General features: G+C 38.8%; 1 protein-coding gene across 1 annotated transcript in view; it reads left to right on the forward strand.

The window, feature by feature from the left end:
- Nucleotides 1–17,500, forward strand: part of LOC123755937 (alkaline phosphatase) — a 49,160-nt gene that overhangs the window by 6,285 nt on the left and 25,375 nt on the right. Inside the window, exon 3 of the mRNA XM_045738906.2 lies at nucleotides 9,679–9,794. Coding sequence (XP_045594862.2) covers nucleotides 9,679–9,794 — 116 coding nt within the window. The remainder of the gene's footprint in view (nucleotides 1–9,678; nucleotides 9,795–17,500) is intronic.

Genomic DNA, 17,500 nt, shown 5'->3' on the forward strand with positions numbered 1-17,500 from the left:
TGTGTGGCAGGAATAGTGTTTATCCTGCAGGCTTAATGTTTATCCTGCAGGTGTGTGGCAGGAATAGTGTTTATCCTGCAGGCTTAATGTTTATCCTGCAGGTGTGTGGCAGGTATAGTGTTTATCCGGCAGGTGTGTGGCAGGAATAGTGTTTATCCTGCAGGTGTGTTGCAGGTATAGTGTTTATCCTGCAGGTGTGTTGCAGGTATAGTGTTTATCCTGCAGGTGTGTTGCAGGTATAGTGTTTATCCTGCAGGTGTGTGGCAGGTATAGTGTTTATCCTGCAGGTGTGTGGCAGGAATAGTGTTTATCCTGCAGGCTTAATGTTTATCCTGCAGGTGTGTGGCAGGAATAGTGTTTATCCTGCAGGCTTAATGTTTATCCTGCAGGTGTGTGGCAGGTATAGTGTTTATCCGGCAGGTGTGTGGCAGGAATAGTGTTTATCCTGCAGGTGTGTTGCAGGTATAGTGTTTATCCTGCAGGTGTGTGGCAGGTATAGTGTTTATCCTGCAGGTATAGTGTTTATCCTGCAGGTGTGTTGCAGGTATAGTGTTTATCCTGCAGGTGTGTGGCAGGTATAGTGTTTATCCTGCAGGTATAGTGTTTATCTTGCAGGTGTATTGTTTATCCTGCAGGTGTGTTGCAGGTATAGTGTTTATCCTGCAGGTGTGTGGCAGGTGTATTGTTTATCCTGCAGGTATAGTGTTTGTCCTGCAGGTGTGTTGCAGGTATAGTGTTTATCCTGCAGGTGTGTGGCAGGTATAGTGTTTATCCTGCAGGTGTGTGGCACGTATGGTGTTTATCTTGCATGTATGTGGCAGGTATAGCGTTTATCCTGCAGGTGTGTGGCAGGTATAATATGTTATCCTGGAAATGTGTCAATCAGGAGCCCCTTAGTAAAACCATATTGTAAATCCTTTATTAATACATGTTTTTCAAGCATTAGTCGATTGGCTTTTTGTGATTATCGATTGAAACATTTTCCAGCAATACATGTTAATCCCTACATGTTAATCCATCCCTAGTTAAGCAATACATGTTAATCCCTACATGTTAATCCATCCCTAGTTAAGCAATACATGTTAATCCATACATGTGGTTATGGCCTAATACACCCCCAGGCGCAAAAATAAATAAATAAATAAATAAATAAATAAATAAATAAATAAATAAATATTTTCTGTCTTATAAAAGTGTTCATTGTGTTCCCTGACCACGGGGGAAAAATCGTAGGTGACATATTTTGGCGGCAATAGGGCAGGGAAGTCTGGCAAAAAACAGGCGTTGACAGAGCAGGCGCCAGACGAGGTCGGCTCCGCCCCAGCTGTCAGGCAGGAGTTGCCACAAAGATATTATTACCTAATTATTTCAATGTCTCTGATTTATTTTTTCTTAGTGTTTTTGCAGTAATGCTATTCAATAGTGTGTAGTGTAATGTATTTATATAATAAAATGTGTGAACCATCGCTATACTCAAAAGTATGGTGTGCATATTAGTGTTATTATGATCATAAAACAATAAACAAATAATTTTGCTGTTATTACACTATATATACACACACACGTTATATATAAGTATCTACATGTTTTGTTCACCATAACGAACTACTAAGTTGGTACGGTGAGTCAAAACAACAAGAGTGGCCGCCACACACCAGCCAGCAAAGGCCACCTCCTTCCCTCCCTCACCAACATCTCACTCGCCAACATTCTTCCTCCCACTATACTGTTTATGGTGTTCTTACACTATATTCACACATATATAAGTATCTACGTGTTTTATTTATCATAACTGTACAACTAAGCTGGCATGGTGCCCAACAGCATAGTGGCCACCAATACACATCATGACATGTCATGCAGACGATGCACCTTCCTCACCAAAATGGCTGCTCCCAACATACTTCTATTGTTGTTATTACACAATACACCCTTTATATATAAGTATCTACATTTGTGCCCACCATAACGAACCACTAAGGTGGTATGGTGAGTCCAGACAATAAAAGGTCGCCACACAGTCAGCAGACGACGCTACCTGCCTCCCTCACCTAGATTACTCTTCCCACCATACTAGCACAGTGCTAATTATCACCACAATCCTGCTATTACCAGAATCCTGGTAATTTTTATCACAGTCAGGGGGGTCTAATGTAATACTATCATCGCTAAATAATTAGTTACATATATTTTGACATTTTTAGGCGATGCTGTGGTCACAAGCTGAACAGCAGTACTGTTAGCTCATGCTTCGTGCACCAGCCTTGGTTGCTCATTCACCACTGCGGCTCTCATACTCGAGAATGTTGCCCACGATTTTTTTTTTAAATGGAGTTTGTTGTTGTTGTTGTTGTTGATTTAGGGGCGATGACGATCATGGGATCGGATGTGCTCCGGCTGCCCAATACCAGGAAATAGCAAAGGGATGGGGTCCCTACAGCCTCTTCAGGCCACAGACCCTACAATCTCCTCAGACCACGTACTTTACAGTCTCTTCAGGCCACGGACATGACGGATGAAGCGGAAGGTATGGCGAAGGATGTCATAACGGACGTCTTCGTCTTTCGCACCTGCCCATGTCTAGGAGAACGGGAACCATGAGGTGGGGAATATTCAGCCTACGAATGGCACTCAGTAGTCTGACCCGAACGATATGAAATCGAGGGCCGTGAAGAAGAAGGTGTTCTACTGTATCATCTTGGGTCGGACACCACTGGCAGTATGGTGAATCTGCCAACCGTAGACGATAGAAATGTGCTGCTAGGCAGGTGTGCCCAATCAGAAGACAAGTGATGGCAGTGTCGAGGAGTCGAGAATGATGACGAGTCCATGGACGCAGGAAGGAGCCCTCCCAGAGACCCGCCATAGAGGAGGACTTGAGTCCTGGCGTCATCACTGCTTCCCAACTCACGAGGCAAGTCGCCCAGAGTTGCAGGAGAATTTCGGAATGGTTCAGAGGCACATATGTGGAGTCATGGAGAGATGCGCCATCCCTGCTGCTGTGTCGGCCACCTCATTGCCATTAATACTGACATGTGACAGAACCCATTGGAGATAGATCGACCAACCCGGAGTACCAGAGTATGACAGCAGTTCTCCACGGATCTGTGACACAGTATGACGATGGACTCGTGGACGCCGAGATATCAGATGTAGAGCTGTAACTGAGTCCACGTAGAAAACGACCACAGAGGGCCCTGAAACTTGTCATAGGAGTTGTAAGGCTAGTAAGATTGCAAACAGTTTCCCGGCCAGGCACAAATGAGCAGGGGAGAGTTTCCACATCTGACAGAAGGAAAAAGGTATGCTGCCGCAGAAGTGGATGGTGGCTGATCTTTGTGGGACCCATCCGTGTAAACCTCCAAGTACCCAGAGTATAAGGAGGCTCGTAGGTCTACAAAAATTAAAGAGGCCAGACCCTCTAATTTCCTCTTCCGACGAGGAGGCTTGGAAAAGTCCACAGAAACCCAAATGAGCTCTTCTGCCCACGGAGGCACCGGTGAGATGATAGGGCCAGGGGTGAGTACAGGGACGGGAAGGGAAAACTGTGAATATGCACCCAAGGCCCGGACGACGAAAGGCAACTGACAGCGTTTGGAGTGTCCAGCTGGCACATTCCACCAGTTAGCCTCAAGCTGGAGACGAGTAAGTGCATGGGTAGCAGGGAGACGCACTACCTGTTGAAACTGGCGGCAGAGGGCGAGAAGACATTCAAAGCTCAGGGGCCATAACCCCGACTTGGCATGGAGAGAGAGAGAACTGGCGAGGAGGGCATAGCTCTTAGCACTGAGCGAAGGGCACCATTTTGGATGGGATCCAGCCTTGCCAAGACCGATGATGCTGCTAAGCTATAGACTTCACTCGCATACATGATCTTGCTACAAATGAAGGCCTTATAGAGAGCTAGGAGCGACTCCCGTGAAGCCCCCCATGCCGAACCAGAGAGCCGTTTCATGATGGTCATGCGACGAAGGCATGACTCCCGAAGGTAATGCACATGATGCCTCCACGTCAGCCGAGGGCCATCTAGAATGACCTCCAGCCACCTGTGTTCAGTAGCGATCGGGAGGCGACGGCCCCTGACGGTCACCACTGGCTGGTCTGGCAAGCGGGTCCAGGTGAAGCTCATGGCACAACATTTCACAGGGTTAATGGAGAGCCCCTTCCTCAACACAATTGCAGAGAACACAGTCACGGCATTTTGCAGGGAGCCTTGTGCCTCTAGGAGAGTGGCACTATCCGCCATGAGGGTTACATCATCAGCATAGGCTAAAACCTGGACCCCTGGAATACCAGGAGATCAAACAGAAGAATAGAGAATAATGGCGGACTGAGAATCGCTCCCTGGGGGACACCACGCGAGACAGGGCAGGACGCTGAGATGACTCCACCAACCGCTACTTTGAATGAGCGGCCCTGTAGATAGTTTTGGACCCACCTCAATGCCGGACCTGAGAGATCTAGTCGAGTCAGACTCCGAAAGACACCAGAATGGGACGCAGTCAAATTTACTCTTGATGTCGAAAAATGCTGCAAGGAACACTTTTCGCCGGCGATAAGTGTCCATTATTCGATGTTCCAAGGAGAGGAGGCAGTCCGTTGTGCTTCTTCCCGGCCGAGATCCACTGATACCCCTCAGGTAGGAGACCTGAGGTTTCCACCACCCATTGTAGCCAGGTGTGAACAAGACGTTCCATCAGTTTTCCGAGACATGGAAGCAGACTTATGGGCCGATATGAACTCGGGACAGACGGATCCTTCCCTGACTTGGCCATTGGTAGAAGAATATCGTGTTTCCACGGGTCAAGGAAGACACCAGAGGATCAGCAGGCATTGTAAAAGTGAAGAAGGTGGGACTGAAGGATCTTGGAAAGGGAGTTTATTTACAAGAGCCCTGAAGAAGCTGATGTGAACCCAGTGTAGCCACTGGACATTTAAATCGTGCAAGGGGACCCTCAATCGCCACATCAATGTATGATGTGTGCAATTCTGTGACAGTTACTCCCATCGCCTATATAAGTATAGTGCAGCCTAAGTTATTAAATTAAGCAAACAGGAAAATTCGAACCAAATAACTTTTTCCCCGGTAACCACTAAACTAATCAACTTGTCATCTTCACAACCAATGTAGATTTTGGCAGGTGAAAGCCTAGTGTTAATTTCTTTTTTTAGTAAATACAGAAACAAAATATATTATTTAAAATACTGCTCATCTCTTTGTCATTATCAGTTATCTGATGTGACTGACTTTTCACTGACTTTTTATATGTCGTATCCCTAATCTTTGTTTGATTTAACTGAAAAGCCTTCTAGGATTTGTCATTGCTTCCCATGCTATACGAACTTCATTGTTTCCTTTTACTTTCCGTATTTTTTTTCAACATTTCTAATCAGTTTGATAAATTTTTGATCTAGATATTCTTTAGACACATAGCTATTCATTCGGGGTCATTATTATTTGATGATGATCAATTTATATGGTAAACTAGGCCATGTCACTCACCGTCAGAGCCACTACACGGGCCAACAACAGCCCGCCGCCCGTGTTTACGTCAGTCTAAGTCAATTCTTCCCCAAAAAACTATTTTCATCCGTCAAAATCAGCTTTTTGAGAAATCTGGAACCATAAAAAAAGATTCCATTCAATGCTGATTCATATTTCGGTAGCTGACTCCCCATTTCGATATCATACCATTTCATGTTGTATGTGCCTGTGTTAATTAACACTACAGTATGTCCAAAATATTTTTGGCCAGCACTGGCTCTTTATTATGTTGTTTTAAGGAATAAATCAATAACTAATTCTAAAAAACATCTTTTGCTTATGTAAACAATACCTTATTTTCGTAGTTAAATTCATTGGATAAAAATTCAAGTCACCGCTAACACAAACACAGTTTGACCTAGATGCTCTAGATACGCCGCCTCATACAGGCTTTGCTTCCATTCTCTCTACGTTCGGTGCTCTGTGTATAACTCCTTTTATGAGAGTATTATTATTATTTTCATTTATTTCTATCCAAATAATTTCTGCATTTGGCACAGTTTAAGGTTACAGATGTTTGCAACATTGTGTTATGATAGTGCATAGCAGCAAACTTTAAGGCAGTTTCAAGTATAAGTTAACCAAATACACGGGGAAACTTGTCTGGGTATTAGGAGGAGCAGCTTTATACTAACCAATATGTCTCCTACAGGCATGGAAGGGTTATACTGACCAATATGTCTGCTACAGGCACGGGAGGGTTATACTGACCAATATGTCTGCTACAGGCACGGGAGGGTTATACTGACCAATATGTCTCCTACAGGCATGATAGGGTTATTCTGGCCAATATTGTGGGAAAAACTGTCGGGATTAATATAATGAGGAGAACTACTAGGGTCTTGTACTGTACTAAATGAAAAATTACTGTATGCAAATTAATTAAAATAAAATCTCTAGCTAGGGTCGTAAATCTTAGCTCCTCTTTTCCTAATGACAAACTGTGGGCTGTAAGGGGCAGGTGGGGTTCCTTAGGATGAATGGTGAAGTTTATTGAAGATCCACAATCCATCTGTAGACAAGTTCCACACATCAGCTTGTGTTGTTAATTCAAGGATAAGATTGAATAATTCCGTTCTATAACTGAACACTGGTTCTGTTTAAATCAGGGATCTAAACATGTACACATCCAGCCCAGCACCATAACTATAACAGCCAATATTCATATATTAATTAACACAGCAATTCATATTGTAGAAGTATGATATATATATGAATATGCAATCAAATCAAATATTTATTCAGGTAAAGTACATACATACATACAAGGTGAGATACAAAATATTGATGGATTTATAGATAGAGCTAGTACATACAATGCCTAAAGCTACTATTACCCAAAGCGTTACGGACAGGAAAAACACTAAAACTAAAACTTAATACTAATTGAGATTAAATTATAAATTGAGTTGAGAAAATAAAAAAAATAAAAAAGGGGGGGGGGACATGGCAGAACAAAAGCAAATATACAATTTGGTCAACAAACAGCATTGTTTAAAATAGTAGACATGGGTTGACATTTTAGGGGTGAGGTTGGTTACATGGAGTTAATTAGGTGGTACTTAGTTTTTATCTTAAACTGGCTGGGAGAGGTACAGTCTTTAACATGATTGGGTATGAACACAATAAAGTAGCCATCACAACTGCAAGAAAAATGACAGTTTGGATAACAAGAACTTTTCACACTAGAGATGCTGTACCGATGATGATACTTTTCAAAATGCTAGTGCTCTCTAGAGTGGAGTGCTGCACAATGACAGCCCCTTTCAAAGCTGGAGAATTGGCTGACCTGGAGAGCGTGCAGAGATCCTTTACTGCTAGAATCCACTCAGTAAAACATCTAAACTACTGGGACCGACTAAAGAGCCTAAATCTGTACTCCCTTGAGCGCAGGCGGGAGAGGTACATAATAATCTATACGTGGAAAATAATAGAGGGGCTGGTTCCAAACCTTCACACAGAAATAACATCACATGAGACTAGAAGGCATGGCAGGATGTGCAGAATACCTTCGTTGAAAAGCAAAAGTGCAACAGGTACTCTGAGAGAGAATTCTATCAACATCAAAGGCCCGAGGCTGTTCAACACGCTTCCACTACACATAAGGGGGGCATAACTTGCAGACCCCTCACAGTGTTCAAGAGAGAACTTGACAAACACCTCCAAAGGATACCTGATCAACCAGGCTGTGACTCATACGTCAGGCTGCGAGCAGCCGCGTCCAACAGCTTGGTTGATCAGTCCACCAACCAGGAGGCCTGGTCGACGACCGGGTCGCAGGGACGCTAAGCCCCGGAAGCACCTCAAGAAGGTAACCTCAAGGTAAGGTAAGGTCATTCCACATTCTGGGTCCCTTGATTTGTAAAGCATTTCTAGTTTGACTAAATCATACTCTTGGAATATCAAATAGGTATTTGTTTCTGGTGTGGTGCTCATGGGATCTGTTACAACCTTCTAGGAAGCTTTTAAGGTCAGGATTGACATTACAGTTCAGTGTTTTATATATATAAAATACACATGAGAGGATGTGCAGTGACTTAATATCTAACATATTCAAAGACTTGAGTAAGGGTACCGAGTGATGTCTGGGGCCAGAGTTAGATATTGTCCTAATAGCAGCTTTGTGTTGAGTAACTAGAGAACATAAATGATTTTTGGTAGTAGAACCCCAAGCACAAATACCATAGCGACCTTAAATGTTGTCTACGTACTATTAACTAAGTACAAGAGATTATATTAAATATGATAAACTTATATTATTTATTAAAGATAACTAAGTAAGCAGCAATTGTTAACTTAATGTATATTTTCAATTATATACAAATATATTCAGTTTATATGAAGAGATTCAGTTAAACTTGACTGAACTTTTCTTAGACAAGGGACACTTATGAGGATGTGAATCACACAAGTGTCTGGTTACTTTAAAAGATTCAGTCACTACAATATTAATAAAACTTACTGAAATATGAGGCATTGCTTCACCCTGTAACCACAAACAGACTTATTGGATATATTAAGGTTATACAAGGATGCAATTGGCCAATTAACACACCAAAATAACTCAATATGCTTATGTCTGAGTGCCGGGTGCCGTCTGACAAGTGGCCAGACTGATAACTCTCTTGTAGAGATTTTAGGCACTTTATTTTATTTCACAGTTTTGCTGTTTATTATTTTGGTAGCGTTGCTAATTAATTATTTCCTTAATTACATTTGCAGTAGGCTAAGATAGGTGATGATGGTAGAGGTGGAGGCGGTGTCACAGGTGAGTAAGCTCCACTCTACACTCTTATTTAGATAATGTACTAGGAATTTTCCTTGTAGATATTGACCAGCTACTTCCCCAGTTCTAGAGAGTAATCACTGATGATAAAAATATATTATGGTGTCCTTTATAAAATAAAGTTCACAAGACACCTCACGTTGTCACTGTATATAAACTCATGCGTTTTGCCCTCGAGGGTGTCCCCGTAGGTCGCTTCACTCCCCGAGTTGGCTCCTCCCTCCTTGGGGAAGGTAGCTTTCAAAGGAATATTGATTATTTTTACTGTCTAGACACATGATTGAGATAAGATGTGATTATAATATAATTGGATATAAGATTTAAAGATTATAAGTAGTACTTGCTAGTACTATTGATTCTTATTAAGGATTTGATTTAATCCGTACCGGAAATCGATTGAATGTTCCAATTGTTTTTTAATTTAGATATTCTTCTCGAAGCTTCTTTGAGAAATCATGCACCAAGTCACGTAGGCACCATGGGCCCTGGCCTATGGCTGTACAGGATCATAGTGGCATTGTCATCTAGGGTCCAGATTTATAATGAATCTGTAGTGATTCTGATATGATTCTAATATGATTGTTATGATTTAGATATGATTTTGATATAATATATTTCTTAGATAATAATACAGATATAGTGGGTAAAATTTCCCACAAATATGTCTGCTTTATACTGACCAAAATTGGCTCATGCCCGAAACGCTTTGCGTAATAGTGGCTTTAGGCTTTGTATGTACTAGCTCTACCTATAAGTCAACCAATCTTTGTAAAAATTTCTTGTATGTATGTACCTTACCTAAATAAACATTTATTTATTTATTTATTTACTTATATGTCTCCTTCAGGCATGGGAGTGACGGTGGCTACGGCTGGAAGAATCTTGAAAGGACAGAAGGAAGGAGTGTCTGGTGAAGAAGGATACCTCGTCTGGGAGAGGTTCCCTAATATTGCTCTACTGAAGGTACCCCATTATGGTTATTGTCCATTGTCCCTCTCTCTGTTGCGAAGGTAAAATCCATAATTAACCTCATAATTAAACTGTTTAATAAAGTTTTAATTGCATTCAAATTTAATTGTTTAGAATACAAAATAAATAATGTAAACCTAATGCTGTGAATGTTAATTTACGATAAACAGAAGCAGAAAATGTACAACCAGTATAGGTAATTAATGAGTTAAAAAATTTAATTTTTAAATTTTCCTGAATTTTTTATGTAAAAGTCAAATTTCAGTGTTAGGAGTTCAAGCACGAAGTAATCTTATCCACATGTGAACACTAATTAAAGATAGTCATCCACATAACGATGTTAAAAAAAAAGACTTGAACTCAGAGAGATAAATGTCTCTCCACAATTTATCGAAATTACTCTGGAAAACATCAGCATAAGATGGAACAAGAGCAGAACCTATGGCTACCTAACTATGGCCATGTGTGAATAAAATTTACCATCTAAACAGAACACAGACTGTGACTGTGCAAGCTCTGCCAGTTTACAAAGATGTTTCCCATCTAAACCATAAATTCAATGTAAATTATTTATACTATAAATAATTTAAGCAGGTTTATATTATCTGTTTTTGTTCCTATCTATTTAAGTTGAATAAAATTAAACTTTATTAAATAGTGCTTTCAACCTCTGTTCTGATTATAAACTTTTTATTATGAACTATTTAAGTTCTTTTCTTGCATCCTAAGCAAAATATTTTATAGAATTTTAAGGAAATTACTGAATACTAAATTTTTACCTATGGTCAAGATTAAAACAGACCCAAAATATATTCATATGTTTAATTTCCGTATTTTGGTAGTGTTAGTTATCATATTAGAAAGAAACGTTTCAATAATCTTAGAGATTCTTACCCTAACATAACATATCATATGTTGTAACATATCACCTCACCCAAAATGCGGGTATAAAATAAAATGAAAGCTGTTTGAGGAGCTGGAGGAACTCGACAACCTATGACAACCATCTTTGTAACCCATATGTAACTCCTTTTTTGTAACAAAGTTCAAATAAAGTAAATATATATGTGTACATACAAAAGAATGGGGGTGGTAGGACAAGATAATATTAGTGTTCAGTGAGAAACCACAAGGTCTCCTCTGAATACTTTTTATTTTCTTCTCCGAGGCTATGGGTCCCCACATTGGCACCAGAGGTGGTACCCCCACCATATATATATATATATATATATATATATATATATATATATATATATATATATATATATATATATATATATATATATATATATATGTCGTACCTAGTAGCCAGAACGCACTTCTCAGCCTACTATGCAAGGCCAGATTTGCCTAATAAGCCAAGTTTTCATGAATTAATTGTTTTTCGACTACCTAACCTACCTAACCTAACCTAACCTAACCTTTTCAGCTACCTAACCTAACCTAACCTAACCTATAAAGATAGGTTAGGTTAGGTTAGGTAGGGTTGGTTAGGTTCGGTCATATATCTACGTTAATTTTAACTCCAATAAAAAAATATTGACCTCATACATAATGAAATGGGTAGCTTTATCATTTCATAAGAAAAAAAATAAAGAAAATATATTAATTCATGAAAACTTGGCTTATTAGGCAAATTGGGCCTTGCATAGTAGGCATAGGAGTGAGTTCTGGCTACTAGGTACGACATATATATATATATATATATATATATATATATATATATATATATATATATATATATATATGTCGTACCTAGTAGCCAGAACGCACTTCTCAGCCTACAATACAAGGCCCGATTTGCCTAATAAGCCAAGTTTTCATGAATTAATTGTTTTTCGGCTACCTAACCTACCTAACCTAACCTAACCTAACGTTTTCGGCTACCTAACCTAACCTAACCTATAAAGATAGGTTAGGTTAGGTTAGGTAGGGTTGGTTAGGTTTGGTCATATGTCTACGTTAATATATATATATATATATATATATATATATATATATATATATATATATATATATATATATATATATATATATATATATATATATATATATATATATATATATATATATATATATATGTCGTACCTAGTAGCCAGAACGCACTTCTCAGCCTACTATGCAAGGCCCGATTTGCATAATAAGCCAAGTTTTCATGAATTAATTGTTTTTCGTCTACCTAACCTACCTAACCTAACCTAACCTAACTTTTTCGGCTACCTAACCTAACCTAACCTATAAAGATAGGATAGGTTAGGTTAGGTAGGGTTGGTTAGGTTCGGTCATATATCAACGTTAATTTTAATTCCAATAAAAAAAAAATTGACCTCATACATAATGAAATGGGTAGCTTTATCATTTCATAAGAAAAAAATTAGAGAAAATATATTAATTCAGGAAAACTTGGCTTGTTAGGCAAATCGGGCCTTGCATAGTTGGCCAAAAAGTGCGTTCTGGCTACTAGGTACGACATATATATATATATATATATATATATATGTCGTACCTAATAGCCAGAACGCACTTCTCAGCCTACTATTCAAAGCCCGATTTGCCTAATAAGCCAAGTTTTCATGAATTAATGTTTTTTCGTCTACCTAACCTACCTAACCTAACCTAACCTAGCTTTTTTTGGCTACCTAACCTAACCTTACCTATAAATATAGGTTAGGTTAGGTTAGGTAGGGTTGGTTAGGTTCGGTCACATATCTACGTTAATTTTAACTCCAATAAAAAAAAATTGACTTCATACATAGAGAAAATGGTTGCTTTATCATTTCATAAGAAAAAAATTATAGTAAATATATTAATTCAGGAAAACTTGGCTTATTAGGCAAATCGGGCCTTGAATAGTAGGCTGAGAAGGGAGTTCTGGCTACTAGGTACGACATATATATATATATATATATATATATATATATATATATATATATATATATATATATATATATATATGTCGTACCTAGTAGCCAGAACTCACTTCTCAGCCTACTATTCAAGGCCCGATTTGCCTAATAAGCCAAGTTTTCCTGAATTAATATATTTACTATAATTTTTTTCTTATGAAATGATAAAGCTACCCTTTTCACTATGTATGAGGTCAATTTTTTTTATTGGAGTTAAAATTAACGTAGATATATGACCGAACCTAACCAACCCTACCTAACCTAACCTAACCTATATATATAGGTAAGGTTAGGTTAGGTAGCCAAAAAAAGCTAGGTTAGGTTAGGTTAGGTAGGTTAGGTAGACGAAAAAACATTAATTCACGAAAACTTGGCTTATTAGGCAAATCGGGCCTTGCATAGTAGGCTGAGAAGTGAGTTCTGGCTACTAGGTACGACATATATATATATATATATATATATATATATATATATATATATATATATATATATATATATATATGTCGTACCTAATAGCCAGAACGCACTTCTCAGCCTACTATTCAAGGCCCGATTCGCCTAATAAGCCAAGTTTTCATGAATTAATGTTTTTTCGACTACCTAACCTACCTAACCTAACCTAACCTAACTTTTTCTGCTACCTAACCTAACCTAACCTATAAAGATAGGTTAGGTTAGGTTAGGTAGGGTTGGTTAGGTTTGGTCATATGTCTACGTTAATTTTAACTCCAATAAAAAAAAATTGACCTCATACATAATGAAATGGGTAGCTTTATCATTTCATAAGAAAAAAATTAGAGAAAATATATTAATTCAAGAAAACTTGGCTTATTAGGCAAATCGGGCCTTGCATAGTAGGCTGAGAAGTGAGTTCTGGCTACTAGGTACGACATATATATATATATATATATATATATATATATATATATATATATATATACATATATATAAATATATATATATATATATATATATATATATATATATATATATATATATTAACGTAGACATATGACCAAACCTAACCAACCCTACCTAACCTAACCTAACCTATCTTTATAGGTTAGGTTAGGTTAGGTAGCCGAAAACGTTAGGTTAGGTTAGGTTAGGTAGGTTAGGTAGCCGAAAAACAATTAATTCATGAAAACTTGGCTTATTAGGCAAATCGGGCCTTGTATTGTAGGCTGAGAAGTGCGTTCTGGCTACTAGGTACGACATATATATATATATATATATATATATATATATATATATATATATATATATATATATATGTCGTACCTAGTAGCCAGAACGCACTTCTCAGCCTACTATGCAAGGCCCGATTTGCCTAGTAAGCCAAGTTTTCATGAATTAATTGTTTTTCGACTACCTAACCTACCTAACCTAACCTAACCTAACTATTTTGGCAACCTAACCTAACCTAACCTATAAAGATAGGTTAGGTTAGGTTAGGTAGGGTTGGTTAGGTTCGGTCATATATCTACGTTAATTTTAACTCCAATAAAAAAAAATTGATCTCATACATAATGAAATGGGTAGCTTTATCATTTTATAAGAAAAAAAATAGAGAAAATATATTAATTCAGGAAAACTTGGCTTATTAGGCAAATCGGGCCTTGCATAGTAGGCTGAAAAGTGCGTTCTGGCTATTAGGTACGACACATATATATATATATATATATATATATATTTATATATATATATATATATATGTATATATATATATATATATATATATATATATATATATATATATATATATATATATATGTATATATATATATATATATATATATATATATATATATATATATATATATATATATATGTATATATATATATGTATATATTGTCGGGGTTTCTCAGTAAGTAACCGTACATCGAATCCTGGCAAGGTCGCCAATGTCTGGGTTTTGTCCAGTAAGTAAATAAGTTAAGGTAAGTGTACTTAATATCCTATCAATATCGACAACGTCGGGGTTTCTCTACCTCTCACCAGACACTACCAAGTAGTAGTAGTGGTAACTGTCACTTATTGTAGCCCTGTGGGTCTTCACTCCATCCTCAAGGTGCCACTGTTCACCTGGAGAGTATCCCAGTCGATCTCCAGCTGGCCTTCTAGCCAAAGACGAGTGAGAACACAATCTACTCTCTCAATTGTGTGCCCGCCCCGACATAGGGCTCTACTGCTAACTGAAAGGTCGCCAACTGGTGTTTCCCATGTCCAGTAACACGCCAGTGGTTTCGTGGGATTGTGGTAATAGTGTCAAGAATGCACACTAAATAAATCTGGTATCAGGCAGATATGTATCTATCACTCTCACTCTTCAATGGACTCTGTAGCAACAAGCAATGGAGGGATAATGCAAACGCGAAGGTAGTTTTGTATTTTACTTAAAACATTAAAGTATTATCTCTCTATATCCACAACAAGGTGACGAAGTACATGACCAGATCACTCTCTCTTCATAAACTGGAGCGCAACAAGACAGCAACACTCCCCCTCCTGTCATTCACAGCTGACACGCCCCCTCGCTGTATGATCTCTCTCTCTACTTGTTTTCTGGCGTTAAGCGCCTATTTCTTTAAATTCACAGTAAACTCAATTCTGGCACTCAACACAATAACTTGCTATAATGGTGATAAACGCAATGATAACTGCACTGACCTTGATCTCAATAATTAATTTCAATGACAATCAACACAGTAGCTCACAGTAATGGCACTGAACACCGTATCTCACAGTAATGATAATAAATGCAATAAGCCACTGTACTGTCCTTAAACACCGTAAGTCTCTTCAATGGCAATAATATAGAAAATCACTGTACACATGAATATGTTATTCAATACTCCAGCATATATATAGATCACTTCATCAATATTAGCAATAATGAATCAACACGGGGCACACAGCCTTATACTAATAAATGGTACATTTATATATATATATATTCTTTGACACAAACTTATACTATTAAAGTCACATGAGTATAAATGTCCTTAACACAGCAAACTCTTCAATAAATCACAGGTGCCTCCACACACCACATATATATATCGTGAGAGCTCTCTACAGCCTCACTCTGCACAACTGTACCTTACAATGACATAGACATTGGTGAGCCTTGCTCACGACATAGAAGATACTCTGGCTAAAATAGCTGACTAAAGGGGAATGGGAGGGAAAACTAAATTACCTACTTCCACCTCACTGATGTGGACTCGCCCTCTGTTGAGAGTTGAAATGAAGCTTCTGGTCCCGGCTCTCAACTCGTTGTAGGGAACGCCCCCACACACACACTGTTCGTCCCGGAACTGAGAGGATTGAGCTACGAGGAAAGGCTAAAGGAGCTGAACCTCACATCCCTGGAAAACAGAAGAGTAAGGGGAAACATGATAACCACCTACAAAATTCTCAGGGGAATTGACAGGGTGGACAAAGACAAACTCTTCAGCACGGGTGGGACACGAACAAGAGGACACAGGTGGAAACTTAGTACCCAGATGAGCCACAGAGACTTTAGAAAGAATTTTTTCAGTGTCAGAGTAGTTAATAAATGGAATGCACTAGGAAGTGATGTGGTGGAGGCTGAGGTTTATATATATATATATATATATATATATATGTCGTACCTAGTAGCCAGAACTCACTTCTCAGCCTACTATTCATGGCCCGATTTGCCTAATAAGCCAAGTTTTCCTGAATTAATATATTTACTATAATTTTTTTCTTATGAAATGATAAAGCAACCCTTTTCTCTATGTATGAGGTCAATTTTTTTTTATTGGAGTTAAAATTAACGTAGATATATGACCGAACCTAACCAACCCTACCTAACCTAACCTAACCTATATTTATAGGTAAGGTTAGGTTAGGTAGCCAAAAAAAGCTAGGTTAGGTTAGGTTAGGTAGGTTAGGTAGACGAAAAAACATTAATTCATGAAAACTTGGCTTATTAGGCAAATCGGGCCTTGAATAGTAGGCTGAGAAGTGCGTTCTGGCTATTAGGTACGACATATATATATATATATATATATATATATATATATATATATATATATATATGCAAACAAGCCTGAATGGTCCCCAGGACTATATACAACTGAAAACTCACACCCCAGAAGTGACTCGAACCCATACTCCCACAACTGGTATGTACAGGGACGCCTTAATCCGCTTGACCATCACGACCGGACATAAGGAAGTGATAGCCGAGGCTATATGAACCACTTCCCCGCCGGCACTCGGATGGTAATCTTGGGCATAGCATTTTATCAAATCACCTCATTCTTTGGGGCACACGTGAGGAACACAAATGCAAACAAGCCTGAATGGTCCCCAGGACTATATACAACTGAAAACTCACACCCCAGAAGTGACTCGAACCCATACTCCCACAACTGGTATGTACAGGGACGCCTTAATCCGCTTGACCATCACGACCGGACATAAGGAAGTGATAGCCGAGGCTATATGAACCACTTCCCCGCCGGCACTCGGATGGTAATCTTGGGCATAGCATTTTATCAAATCACCTCATTCTTTGGGGCACACGTGAGGAACACAAATGCAAACAAGCCTGAATGGTCCCCAGGACTATATACAACTGAAAACTCACACCCCAGAAGTGACTCGAACCCATACTCCCACAACTGGTATGTACAGGGACGCCTTAATCCGCTTGACCATCACGACCGGACATAAGGAAGTGATAGCCGAGGCTATATGAACCACTTCCCCGCCGGCACTCGGATGGTAATCTTGGGCATAGCATTTTATCAAATCAC

Source organism: Procambarus clarkii, chromosome 43, assembly GCF_040958095.1.
Source record: "Procambarus clarkii isolate CNS0578487 chromosome 43, FALCON_Pclarkii_2.0, whole genome shotgun sequence".
NCBI classification, from domain to species: Eukaryota; Metazoa; Arthropoda; class Malacostraca; order Decapoda; family Cambaridae; genus Procambarus; species Procambarus clarkii.